General features: G+C 41.6%; 1 protein-coding gene across 5 annotated transcripts; it reads right to left on the minus strand.

Annotated features, from left to right (window-relative positions):
• Nucleotides 1-2,771: 2,771 nt before the first annotated feature.
• LOC148034671 (pentatricopeptide repeat-containing protein At5g27110-like) lies at nucleotides 2,772-8,029 on the minus strand. 5 transcript variants are annotated; one of them, XR_015691113.1, is made up of 2 exons: nucleotides 3,852-8,029; nucleotides 2,772-3,616 (listed from the first exon to the last, which is right to left on the minus strand). XR_015691113.1 is itself a non-coding variant. In XM_087679630.1 (2 exons), exons 1-2 carry the CDS (start codon nucleotides 7,869-7,871, stop codon nucleotides 4,974-4,976), a joined length of 2,799 nt encoding a protein of 932 aa, XP_087535756.1. In that variant the 5' UTR covers nucleotides 7,872-8,029; the 3' UTR covers nucleotides 2,777-4,973. The 5 variants fall into 5 exon arrangements, 1 of the variants encoding a protein (XP_087535756.1); XM_087679630.1 differs by having other exon boundaries at nucleotides 2,777-6,421; nucleotides 6,521-8,029; XR_015691111.1 differs by having other exon boundaries at nucleotides 2,778-4,131; nucleotides 4,202-8,029.
• Between the last annotated feature and the right edge of the window lie 4,201 nt (nucleotides 8,030-12,230).

Below are 12,230 nucleotides of genomic sequence, written 5' to 3' on the forward strand. Positions count from 1 at the left end.
AAGGGGGGGGGGGGGGGGGGGGGGGGCGCGGTGGGGTGTGGGAGGAGGGGGGGAGGGAGAGAGAGCTTGCTTTAGCTTGGAGGAACAAGCAAGGGAGTCCATATTCTTGCACACCACGCTCGTGAACTCAAGGAGCATAGAGTTGCAAAGAGAAGGGTTCACCGCAATTGACAAGAGCTTTGGAGTTTATCAACAAATACCTAGACTATAACTTGGTGAGTTTCTATTATCCTTGTCTATTTTCTCTTCATTGTTGTTGATAGTTGAGCTCACCTATAGAATAGAAGCTTTGTTTAGGCAAGGTTAGTGTGATATTGTGGTGAGGATACTCTATGGGGTGAGAGACCGCAAGGCATTAAAGAATCAAGAACTCAAGATTCAATATGCATACATCCATTTAAGTCAAGAAAAGTGTGGGTTTCAACCTGCAAAAAGCACCATAACACAAACAATAACCACTTCTTGTTGGAGTCCTAGAGCATACTCAAATATTTAAGGAAATCATATTTTTTAACAAGAGTGACCTTGTCTTTGATTTGACATATGCAAGCAATGTACTAAAACCTTGATAAAGTTTAAAGACATTTAATAAGAGGGTTAGTTCATTTGAGTAATTATTATGGAAGATTTTCAAGATGTCAAGATTGAACCTTGGCTTCTACTATGCAAGTTCAAAGTCGACCCCAAATTTAGACCTTGTTTCATTAGACTAAGGCTAAAAGTTATGGCCATCATAAACCATAATGATGGTGGCTCATCCCCTCCAAGTTAGTGATTCAATATTTTTTGAAACAATGATAGCCCAAATGTTTGCATGATGACAAAGAAATATAATCCTAAGCTACAAAACAATGTGCTTAGAATATTGAAAGTTATTGATACAACATGCAAGATATGCCTTGCAAATTCACTTCTATGATGTTTCAAACTAGTATAATGGCAATTGTACAAAGGATATTCCGCGATACTCTACCAAAGCTCATTCACCTCTCAAGCAACTTCAATGTAAAACTCATCACATAGTACATACATTATGGTGATCATATAATGCATTGATCTCGTGTAATTGTTAAAAAGCACTCATATAAGGCATTGATTTCTATTGTAATCATTATAAGGCATTGATTTCCATTCTAATCATTACAAGGGATTCATTTCTATCGCATTCTTTATAAGGCACCCATTTGCAACTTCCATGATTGAGTTGAAAAAGTTATATTCATTATGTATGCTAGACTTATTTAGCAAGCCAAATGTATTTGATTTGCATTGAGACACCTTTAACAATGTAAGTTAACAGCTTGAAGTTATAAGAGGGTTTGTAGGTAGCATAGAGCATGTGTCTCTAATTACATAGTTTTCTTTTTAACAATACTTTCTTTTCTTAACAAAGATTTCTTCTAATTTTTATATTATCATGATAATAGATATTTGTCCAACATCTTCTAGAATTTGACCATTATGACGAAAACCCCAAACATTCTTCTCTTCATAAGGCAATTCCTTGGTTATAATTCATTGAAATAGAATTCTTAAATAAAAACTTTACTTACATAAAAATTTTAGCTCTTGCAAGAATGAGACATATAAACAAACAAACAACATTGTAGAGAGAAAAAAACAAGGGATAATTCTAATATCCAAAACTCCAATGCATGGGGATGAAGAAACCAAGAAGCAAAGCACCACACAATAAAGCACTGCACAACTTTGTTTTTATCATGATGTTACTTCATGACAAAGTATGCATGGAGTGCTAGTCATACTTAAGGACTCCTCTAGGCCCTTTCCCATCCCCTTGAACATTAAGTTCCTCCTCTGTACTTCAAATATCAAATTGGCCTTCATTCACACACTATTCATTGCCTTCAACTGCTTTTGGCAACTACTCTAATTGGGAATGCTTGAAGCTATGATGGTGACAAAAATAATGCCAATCATGATGTGTTGATACGTAAAGTTGTAATAAGAATTTGGTTGCCACTTGCTAAAAATAATCATGTTACATGAATCTTCCATCATGCACTCATTAGCTAGCTCTATCCTTTTGCAGTATACTCCAATTTTTCCCCAATGACTTAAGACACTATATGTTGTATCCATGTTGAAAGGAAATGGCTTGCTTTGATAAAGTTTATCAATTTTTACTTTTGTGGGATTCCATCCATTCCCAATTTTAGATGCACTCTTAATAAAATCCATAATGATACCCATTTTTAAAAATGCTACCATTCACAATGCACTCTTTTTCGAAATTGTGATACAAATGTTATAGTGTTTATGCTCAATCCCAAAATTTTGGATGACATACTTGCCAAAATGATTCATGCTACATGAATTTTTCATCTTGCACTATCATTAGCTAGAGCATTTGAGAACCTAGATTTCTTTTAATGACTTGAGAAAAAATTTGAAACTACATGGTGTAATGTTTGAAAATCATCAAGAAATATGAAAGGCTATAGTGAATTCTCAAAGTCACCTTCTCGTTATCACTTTTCTCATTCTTATTTGGCTCCCTTATGTCCACCAAGAAAATCATATACGCATGTGTGGGGTAGCTTTGTTGCTAGTTATAACTTTTGGGATCTCCATAGCCGATGCACAACTCGAAAATAGAATATTTTTTTCATGAGCCAGACAAGTGAAGCAAAAGGTGAATAACTAAGCTCATTTCTCACCACCTTAAAGCACAAACCCTCATGCTTCTTACTGATATTCCAAGGTATTTAACTTTGTACTAGAGGATTTGGCAAGTTCTTTTGATGAAGAATCACAAGGACTTGGATTGATTTGCTGATCTAATCTTGTTGTAATATTTTTTAGCATTATGGAATGATAGGTAGACACTTTTGAGGTACAACTGAGTATAACTTTCTATATTAAGATCAAACTTCAATGAATGAGGCTCCTTTTATGTTTGCATTTCATAATGCTCCGGAAGCTTAGTAGCCTCAAAAGAAAGTACTAAAGTTTTGGGATGAAACCTCTTGGGATCATAAATATGCTTCTCTAATTTTGCATTACCCCCAAGTTTATCCTTAGTTGAATTACAAGCCATCAGTAACATCTCTAATTCCAGCTAAGCTCCAATAATATCTACATGCATGGTGAGATTGATGAATTATTGTTGTATTTCCCTCATGGATAGGACCCTTTAAAAAGAATGCACAGTTCTAAGAAAGATGTTAAACTAAGAGTCCTGGCATATCCCACCAGTTCTCATGTGTTTAGCTCAGTTCTCGCGTATGTTTGTAGTGCATCATTCCACACACACCTTGAGCTTCGTATGAGCTCATTATTTTCCACACATGCAACTTTTCTGTAGTAATATTGAAGAATCTTCATCACACATATCATGGTATCAAAGCCACAGGGGAAAACAAAGCCCATGCAAACTGCAAGGCAGACCCTGACTTGAAACACATTCCAGATATATGGACACCCAGAAATGATGAAACAATGAGGCATGCAGTAAGAGAAAAATCATTGTGCCTTGCCCTTTCAGCACTCTTCCATCCTGTACAACATCCGGCTCATCATCCTGTTTGTGCCCTTTAGTCACCGAGCTGCAGTCAACCAGTCTCCACAGTGTCACATTATTAGATCATAGAGTCTGCATTGCACAACAGTCCCAGAAACTGTAAGTCAAAGGAGTCTTCTGCTCATCGGTAGCTATTTCCAGTATTCTCTTATCTTTTAATATGAGTTTGTCCATCATTGTAGCATTTGAGAGCAAATCTACTGTATTTTACAGGGTGTGTGTATGTCTATAAGAACCAAAAACCACATGATAAAACTGTCATTTTAACTGCTTACAAAAAGTTTGCACACTATCTTCAGAAGCATACCTGATACAGTAGCCTTTCCCATGAATCCAGCAAAATGGTGAGGTACACAATCCTTAAGAATAGCTTTGTCTGATTCTTGTTTAATTTCAGCACCAATTTAACTACACATATAAAAAGATTTGAAAATACCTCTAAATGCTGTAAATGGTCCCAATGCCTTGCTAGCCAACAGGAGCATTTGCTTTACTGAGTGGAACCACAAAAGCTAAATCCACCTTGTACCATGGAAAACAGAAGTGCTGTAGTTGACCCAAGGAAACAGCTGCCACCAGTAAACAGGCTGCAGGGAATCAAACTAAGAACAACAGAATGAAACTTAGAAGTGAAGAGCTTTCCGAGATACCAACTACCTTTCAGGTTGCTGACCATGTCATTAGGCTGCAATCGACCTTCTCAAAAGTTTTGTCCTTGTGTAGATGTAGATTGTTAGATCTGACACTGTGAAGGCTCTCTTGTATGTCAAAATTTTGGAGTTGAATGGCCTGGCTGATCTGTGATGGTCTGGCTAAACAATGTTCGCATAGAGACAAGATGGCATGATTTCAGTCCAAACCACTAAGCATCAAATCTGCAGCTTCTTTACCTTTGTTAACATGTTGATTCAGCTTCCATATCAACACTACACAAGGTATCATTTGCTAAAAGAGCTCACACAGTAAGCCTGCTCTCAATCTGTTTCAACCCATGCTTAGCAGTTCTCCATAAGCTTCTTAATCCTGGTCCAAACTGAATTGTCAATCCAGGCTTGGATATCCTCCAGACTCTCTTCTTACATTTCACCAATCAAGTCAATCCAACCACTTGATCCTGATGCCAAACATTATAATGTACTACCAGCTCAAATACACCTGTATTAAAGCCCATCACATGTAAGATAGCCTAAATTGCAACCAGCCAAAGTGGGTGACTTAGATGATGCATGCAGCATCTGCCCTTTCTCCTTCACCACTGATGAAATTGATCTTATTTGCATGTACGACTTTTTGCAGACCTACTAAACCTCATGCTCTCAGCCACCCACATGGAGCAAACCATTCTGAGTTTCTTCCATAATTTTGCATTTCATCTCATGTAAACTGTCCGCAACTTCCAGGCTTTCACCTTAAGAATATATTTTTGGGCTTAGCCAGGAGCATCCTTATCATTTATCACAGTCAGGTGATCAAAACATCTCTCCCCAAGTTCCATAACCCTATACCTTTGGCAATGAGAAAGCAGGGACCTCCATCCCATTAAATTTGTACTCAATAGTGGAACAGTTTGCAGAATATATTTAGCTTCTTCCAAATGTCCTCCACGTCCAAGAAGATCAACTATGCAGTTGTAATGGTCTACTGTTGGTACAATACCATGGCCTTCTTCCATTGACTTAATGATGCTACCAACCTCATCTACTAAACCCACACGACTGCAAGCAGAGAGAAGAGAGACAAATGTAACCACGTCTGGCTGTAAACCCTTAAGTTGCATGTCCTTAAAGTGTTGCATTGCTGATAAATAGTTGTTGCACTGAGCATATCCTGAAATCATTGCACTCCTCGCCACAACATCTTGTTTGGGCAAATGATCAAACACATGACAGGCATCTTCCATGCTACCACAAGTGGCATACATGTCAATAAGGGCACTGCCCAGGACTTCACTTAATCTATGATCACTCTGTACAATATAGTCATGGATAACCCTACCCTGATCTAAAACTGCTATGCAAGTACATGCTCCTAGGATGCACACATATGTAGCCTCATTAGGTTCAATGCCCAACTTCAACATCTGTTCAAAGATTTGGAAGGCTTTCTGACCCTGCCCATGCAAAGCATATGCTGATATCATCACAGTCCAGGTCACCAGGTTACGTTTGGATAGTCTATTAAATAGTGCGAATGCATCTTCTACAGTTCCACATTTTGCATATGTGTCAACAAGGGTGCTCATCACGTAAATATCTAAATCAAAACCACTTTCAATAATAAGATTATAAATAGCTTTGCTTTGCTCCATCCCTCCTATGGCAGAACATGCTTGTAAGGCAGAAACATAAGTTCCTTCATGTATTTCTACTTTTTTTTGCTGCATTTGTTGGAACACCTGAAGGGCATCCTGACTTTGCCCAGAATGAACATGGCATAGAATCATAGTGTTCCATGTTAGGGCATCCTGTTTTGGTAGCTTGGTAAACACATTTGTTGCATCAACAGCATTGCCACATTTGGAGTACATGTCCATCATGGCACTTCCAATAAAGCTATTCGACTCACAGCCGCATTCAACTACTGCAGCATGAAGCAACCTCCCAAACCCTGAAGTGGCTATGCTGGAACAACCTCTCAGAGCACCCACAAACGTAATCTCATCCGGCATCATGCCTTTACTTTGCATTTCCCTAAATAATTGAAGAGCTTTTTCACCATGCTGATGCTGAGCATACCCTGAAATCATTACATTCCATGTGCATCTGTCTGGCTTTGACAGCTTCTGAAAGAGCATGTGTGCATCCTGCATACTCCCACACTTTGCATACAAGTCAATTAGTGTACTTCCAACAAAGGCCTTGGTCTGAAAACCGTATTCTACAATAGAAGCATGGATAAGTTTGCAATAGAACAGAGATTCAGTTGTAGAAATTGCTTTTAGGATACAGACAAATGTGACCGAGTTTGGCTCCATACCTTCTTGCTGCATTATCTGAAAAAGCAGAAGAGCTTCATGCCATTGACCATGTTGGCCATACCCTTGAATCATCACATTCCATGCAACAATGTCTCGCGTAGACAACCTGTTAAATACTTGCCGAGCATCCTCAATGCTCCCACATTTGGCATACATGTCTATCAAAGTACTTGCAACAAGTTCTTTTGATTCATAGCCATGCCTTTGAATAAGCGAATCAACCATTTTTCCCTGTTCCAGATCCGTAATGTTTGCACATGCTTTAAGAAGACCTAAACATGTGATCTCATCGGGCTCAACTCCTTGTTCTTCCATCTGCTTAAAAAGGTGCAGAGACTCCTGAGAATGCCCCTGCTGTGCATAACCTGTAATAAGTGTATTCCAAGTTGCCACATCTTGCTTTGGAAGCCCATCAAAGACCCTATGAGCATCTTCCATGATTCCACATTTAGCATATATGTCTATCAGGGTAGTCCCAAGAAGAGCATTTGCACTCAGATCAGCTCTGACTGTAAGATCATGAACCTGCCTACTTTCATACAAAGCTTCCATACTGCTGCAAGCTTTCAAGGCACACAAAAACGTTACCAAGGTTGGTTTCAATCCATCTTCCTGCATTTTGAAAAGTAACTCATAAGCCTTCTGCCCGCACTCATGCTGCACATACCCGGATATCATTGCATTCCATGTCACCACATCCTTGTTTAGCAATGTTCCAAAGACCCTGCCGGCATCATCAATGCTCCTGCATTTAGTGTACATAGTGATGAGATTGTTCCCCACAAACACATGAGACTCGGTGCCACATTCAATTATATGATGATGGATACACATGCCGTGCTTAAGCAAAGTTTCAGAAGCACAAGCCTTAAGTGCAGCAATGAAGGTATGTCTATCTGGTGCAAGGCTAAACCCCTGCATTTGATCATACAGTATGAGAGCTTCTTCATGTTGTGCAGAAGTGACATGAGCTGAGATGAAGGCTGTCCAAGTTGCCACGGTCTGCGAGGGGAGGCCAGTGAATACCTGCGATGCCTCAGAGAAGCACCGACAGACTGAGAACATGCGGATCAGGCGAGCAGCCAATGAGGCATTCGAATCTAGCCTGGTCCTTTTGATGAGCTGATGGATTTGTCTGCCTGAATCCAAGTCCTTATTGCTGGTGCACAGCTGGATGAGGCAAAAGAAGATGCTATGGGGGATGCTGAATCCCTGCTGCTGCAGGGCAAGTAGTGCATGGATGGCCTCAGGGACTCGGCCGACATCACAGAGAGCCTTGATGTGTCCAATTTGGGGAGGCTGCCTGCATATGGTGGGTCGTGGTTTGAGGGCATGAGACTGCACAACCATGGTGGGAGCAGCGAGGAGCTACATGCCTCTGATGATGATGATGGTGACGGTCGCCTTGACATGAGGACGATGTTGCTGTCGTTAATTCAGTTGGGATGGAGAAAAAATGACGGGACCGTCGGTCATCGCATCTACTGCCCTCTCAACCTATACTACAAACCTATTTTGCTCTAATCCTTAATCTTGGAATTATTAAGCACTAATCATCCTTGAGCTTGGAATCATTAAGGCCCGTTTCAGACTTGTCCAGACGGTTTAGTGTCACAAGGTGTTAAGCTGACGTGCCCCATGCAATAGAAAATAGGAAATTTGTCCATCATCAAGAACACTTAGCGTTTTGGCTCCATCGCCCAAAACTCATGCACTTGAACATCATTTTGAAGAGGAAATCGGACTGTCAACCTATTCAGTAATATGTTAGCCTACTTCTAACACGCCACTCACCCCACAATAGTTGTGAAAGTGTCTACCAGTTAAACAGTTGTCCGGGGCCTAAGTCTAAAAACCTAGTGCCCATTTTATTAAAGAGGTGTCAAGCCCATTCAAAAACCAACCTTATTGTTATGTGAAACTCTCATTTGGCTCTCAAGATGATGTCCCTATAGCTATTCTACATCGAGAACAAGTTGTCTCTTAATGTCATTAAAGTAGTCTCTAGATGCCATCAAGCTAGCCCCAATTTGCATTATGTAGTATGTGTGTGTGGGCATGCGCGCGCGTGTGTACATCATTTTTATTATGGTTAAGGGAGGGCCCAAACCTCTATTAGCCTCCATGAACCTCCAAAACCTAAATTATGGTTTACATTGTGTGTTCTCACTTTCCCTCTCTTCATGTAAAGCAAGAGGTTGTGTGTGTGTGTGTGTGTGTGTGTGTGTGTGTGTGTGTGTGTGTGTCTCTCCCTCTCGACCCCCAAATGGATACATGAGCTTGCCAAGGTCTGCACTAAAGTCCATAGTAAGAGGACAAAAAGTAGTAGGTGTAGTCACACACACACATTCTCTCTCTCTCTCTCTCTCTCTCTCTCTCTCTCTCCACACACACACGCGCGCGCATACATATATGTATGTATCTATGTGTGTGTGTGGGGTGCAAGAGGAGAGGAGAAAGGTGAAATGAATTGATAGCAAGGCATGGGCATTTCTCTTCTTTCTCGGATGTCTATTATCATTATCATGAGTTAGGGTACTTTGTGAGGCCAATGCCCCACATTCTACTTCATTCATTACAATATATTGAAGGTTAGCTTGAGGCTTTGGAGGATTGCTGAATTTCACATGTTAAGATTCAATCAAGAGCTAAGTTTGATGTAGATTTTGAAGCCCCTAAGAAGTTCTTTCTGACTTCTTTGAAGACTAAGCAGCATAGATAAACCATTATCGTTATTGAGGATGGACAAGGAAATAGATGGTCTAATGAAGAAGCTGTCATGAAAGCTTTTTACAACCATGTCTTGGCTAGTATGGGCGCTAGGCATTATGTGTTGATGACTACAGCCAAAAGGATCTCCCATTTTCTTGGAATGCTTGCCTGAGGATTGATAGTGACATGGCTCTTCTGTTGCAAAGATCATTTAGCACAGATAATGTTGAGAAATGTGCAATCGCATCCACCATAGCCTCTGTGTAAGGAACAAACAAGGCAAAGAAACACATTGCAAATAAAGCCTTAGACTAGGTCATGTATGCATCGTTTATTAAAGCCACAGTTGGTGAATACAACAATCACTTTCCACCTTTCCACACCTATCAATACCACCTACTATAAGCCTATAAAAGGCACTCATCCCCACACTCATTCTATCAATCATTCTCATCAATAATACTTGCATTATGCTTGGATAATATCAGTTGTTCTCCTTTGTCAATGTTTATGTCTCATTATGATTGTCTATTTGCTCATCAGTGATCCTCCTTGGCATGCATCCTCAATATTCTAACATGGTATCAGAGCGGATTTCAAGTTAATGAGCCATTAGGCTACTGATTGGGTCATTCCAGTTTAAATTTTTGGCTCCCTCCACTTTTCCATGAATCTCTCACCTACCTTCATTGCCACCCACCTTCATTACATGACTTGAATCTCTCTTTCTTGGCACTATCAGCTCTTGCACTCTCTTGAAGAACTCTTCCCTGACTCAGGGCGCTCTTGCCCGTCACTTCAAAACCTGACATTGGTGGCTCTACTCTCCAACATTGCATCTTTACTCAATCATTGCCATTTCCTGTGCCATTTTTGGTCGTACTGTTGATGCGACTGTGAGACAGGCCGTGATGCTAATGATCTTCATGGGGCTTTTGAAGACCGTGCCCAAGCTCTCTCCCTCTCAGTGGGTTTTCCAAATAGCCACCTCTATGAGCCAAGTATTGTAGCACATTTGACAGAAGCAAGTATTGTACACCATCTACTTCAATGGGCGTCAAGGAGGCAAGGTTGGATTCGACTTGTAGCTGTTCTGAAGAAGATGGCACCATGAAAGCCAACCCTTGCTCTGCCACCACTTGATGTTCCTCTTCAACATTTATGAGCTCTTCAATCGGATCTTCTCCCATGTATGTAATAGCAACAACTTGTGGAGTTGTATCTTCATCACTCTCCTCCTCTAGGGGTGTATTCAATGCTAGGAGGTAAATTTTCAATGCACAATCACACTCCACAAGATCCAAAGGTGTTGTACCTGGTGCACTGCCCATGGGAATAGTGAATACTTTGTGCAAAGGATCCACGTGGGCTAGACACCTATTCACCACTTTTTGGTGATTCTTCCCTGCCTGAAATACCATGAGTTATTCCAGAGGCACCCAAGTCATGTGTCGAATTCCTTGATGGAGTATGTGCAGGTAGCAATGGTGCTCACAAAGTCTTCCAAAACCTAAAGGGGGGGATCCAGCGATGAGAGCATGCTTTCAAGGTTGAAGTTCTTAGAGAAAACCTGAAATATATTGTCACCCTAGCTAGCAAAGATAGTCTCGTGGATCCACTCATCAAAGTGTACGCGAGCATCCATCGTGGCTGTAATATTTCCGCAATGAAATATTAATCGACCCTAGACCCCGCACCCCCCCGCAATTAGCAACCCAAAGAAATCTCCCACAACGATAAATGTTGGTGGCTAAGTGCTCCCTCCGCATGTATCAACGAACTCCAACCCGCGTTGTGCAAAAGAGACCGTGGCTAAAAACCCATAGCCCACGCGGGAACACCCCTTCAAGGGGGGAAAAAAAGGGACAATGGATTAATTTTTGCAAATTTTTTTAATTAACCCTCTCCCCTTCATTCGTTGCATGGTGGGGAGAGGGAGTATGAGTAATGGCATGGAGGGGCATGGGGGAGGAGGGCATGCACCCTGCCACGTGTGTGGCTACCCTCCCCTAAGAACACCCCCTCTCAAGCTTGGGGGAGGGAGGAAGGACTGATCGTGTGTCGTGTTGCTGCCGCCTGAGGACCTGCTGCCACTGTCCGTCTGCCGCCGCCGCCAGGCTGTGTCCTCATTGTCATCTTCACCTCCATCATCATCATCTCCCCAATCATAGACTCTCTCCACGTCATTCCCTGTGGGACAGAAGCTTGGAAGTTTCTACTTGGAAGCTTCTATTGAAGCTTTCCTAAGCCCAGTTCACTCGTGCTTTTTGGGTTTTTAAAACCAAGTTTGCAAGGCCCGATTCCTGTGAAGGGAAGCAAGTTCGCGGGCAGTAGGGAGTTCGGAAATCGGATAAAGGGCAAGGAGAGTTTGGTGTGTCGAGATCTACATCATCGATGGCTCTGAAGCAAAAGTTGCGAGGCGCAGATGCGGGAGCTTCCACCCCGAGTACGCGAGTGAACAACACCCCGAATCTTAATGCCCAGGTTCCAATAAATTTCCTACATGAAAAGGATACATTAAGCATGTTGTGGGAGCTTTTGCTCAACCGCCAAGACCCACGGACCGCTTATTGTTTCAAGCGTTCCAAGCAAGCTCTAATAGCTATCTCTCACCTAGCCAACGTGCTGTTGATCCTACGAGTGTAGTGAGCTTACCTTAGTGCCGATATGAGTTGCCTCCTCTCTCACACACGCCGGTAGCTCCACGATCCTAGATACTAGCTCAAGCATCCTCATGCCTCCTCCACCTCCAAGCTCCATCCTCCGTAGCCGTGCGCACAAGAAGAGAGAAGAGAATAGGAGAAGAGAAGAGGAGATGGTGAAGAGCTTCACCCTCTTGATCCCTCACTCTCACACACTCACTCCCTCACACCCTCACACTCCCTCTCTCAAGAGCACACACAAGCAAGAAGATGAGAAGGAGAGAAGAAGAAGAAGACTCTTGTTGCCACACACCAAAGAATGATCTCTTATTTACTTTTTGAACTTTATATATAC

The sequence above is a fragment of the Lygodium microphyllum genome, chromosome 6 (assembly GCF_053477565.2).
Source record: "Lygodium microphyllum isolate KBCC chromosome 6, Lygodium_microphyllum_v1.1.10, whole genome shotgun sequence".
NCBI classification, from domain to species: Eukaryota; Viridiplantae; Streptophyta; class Polypodiopsida; order Schizaeales; family Lygodiaceae; genus Lygodium; species Lygodium microphyllum.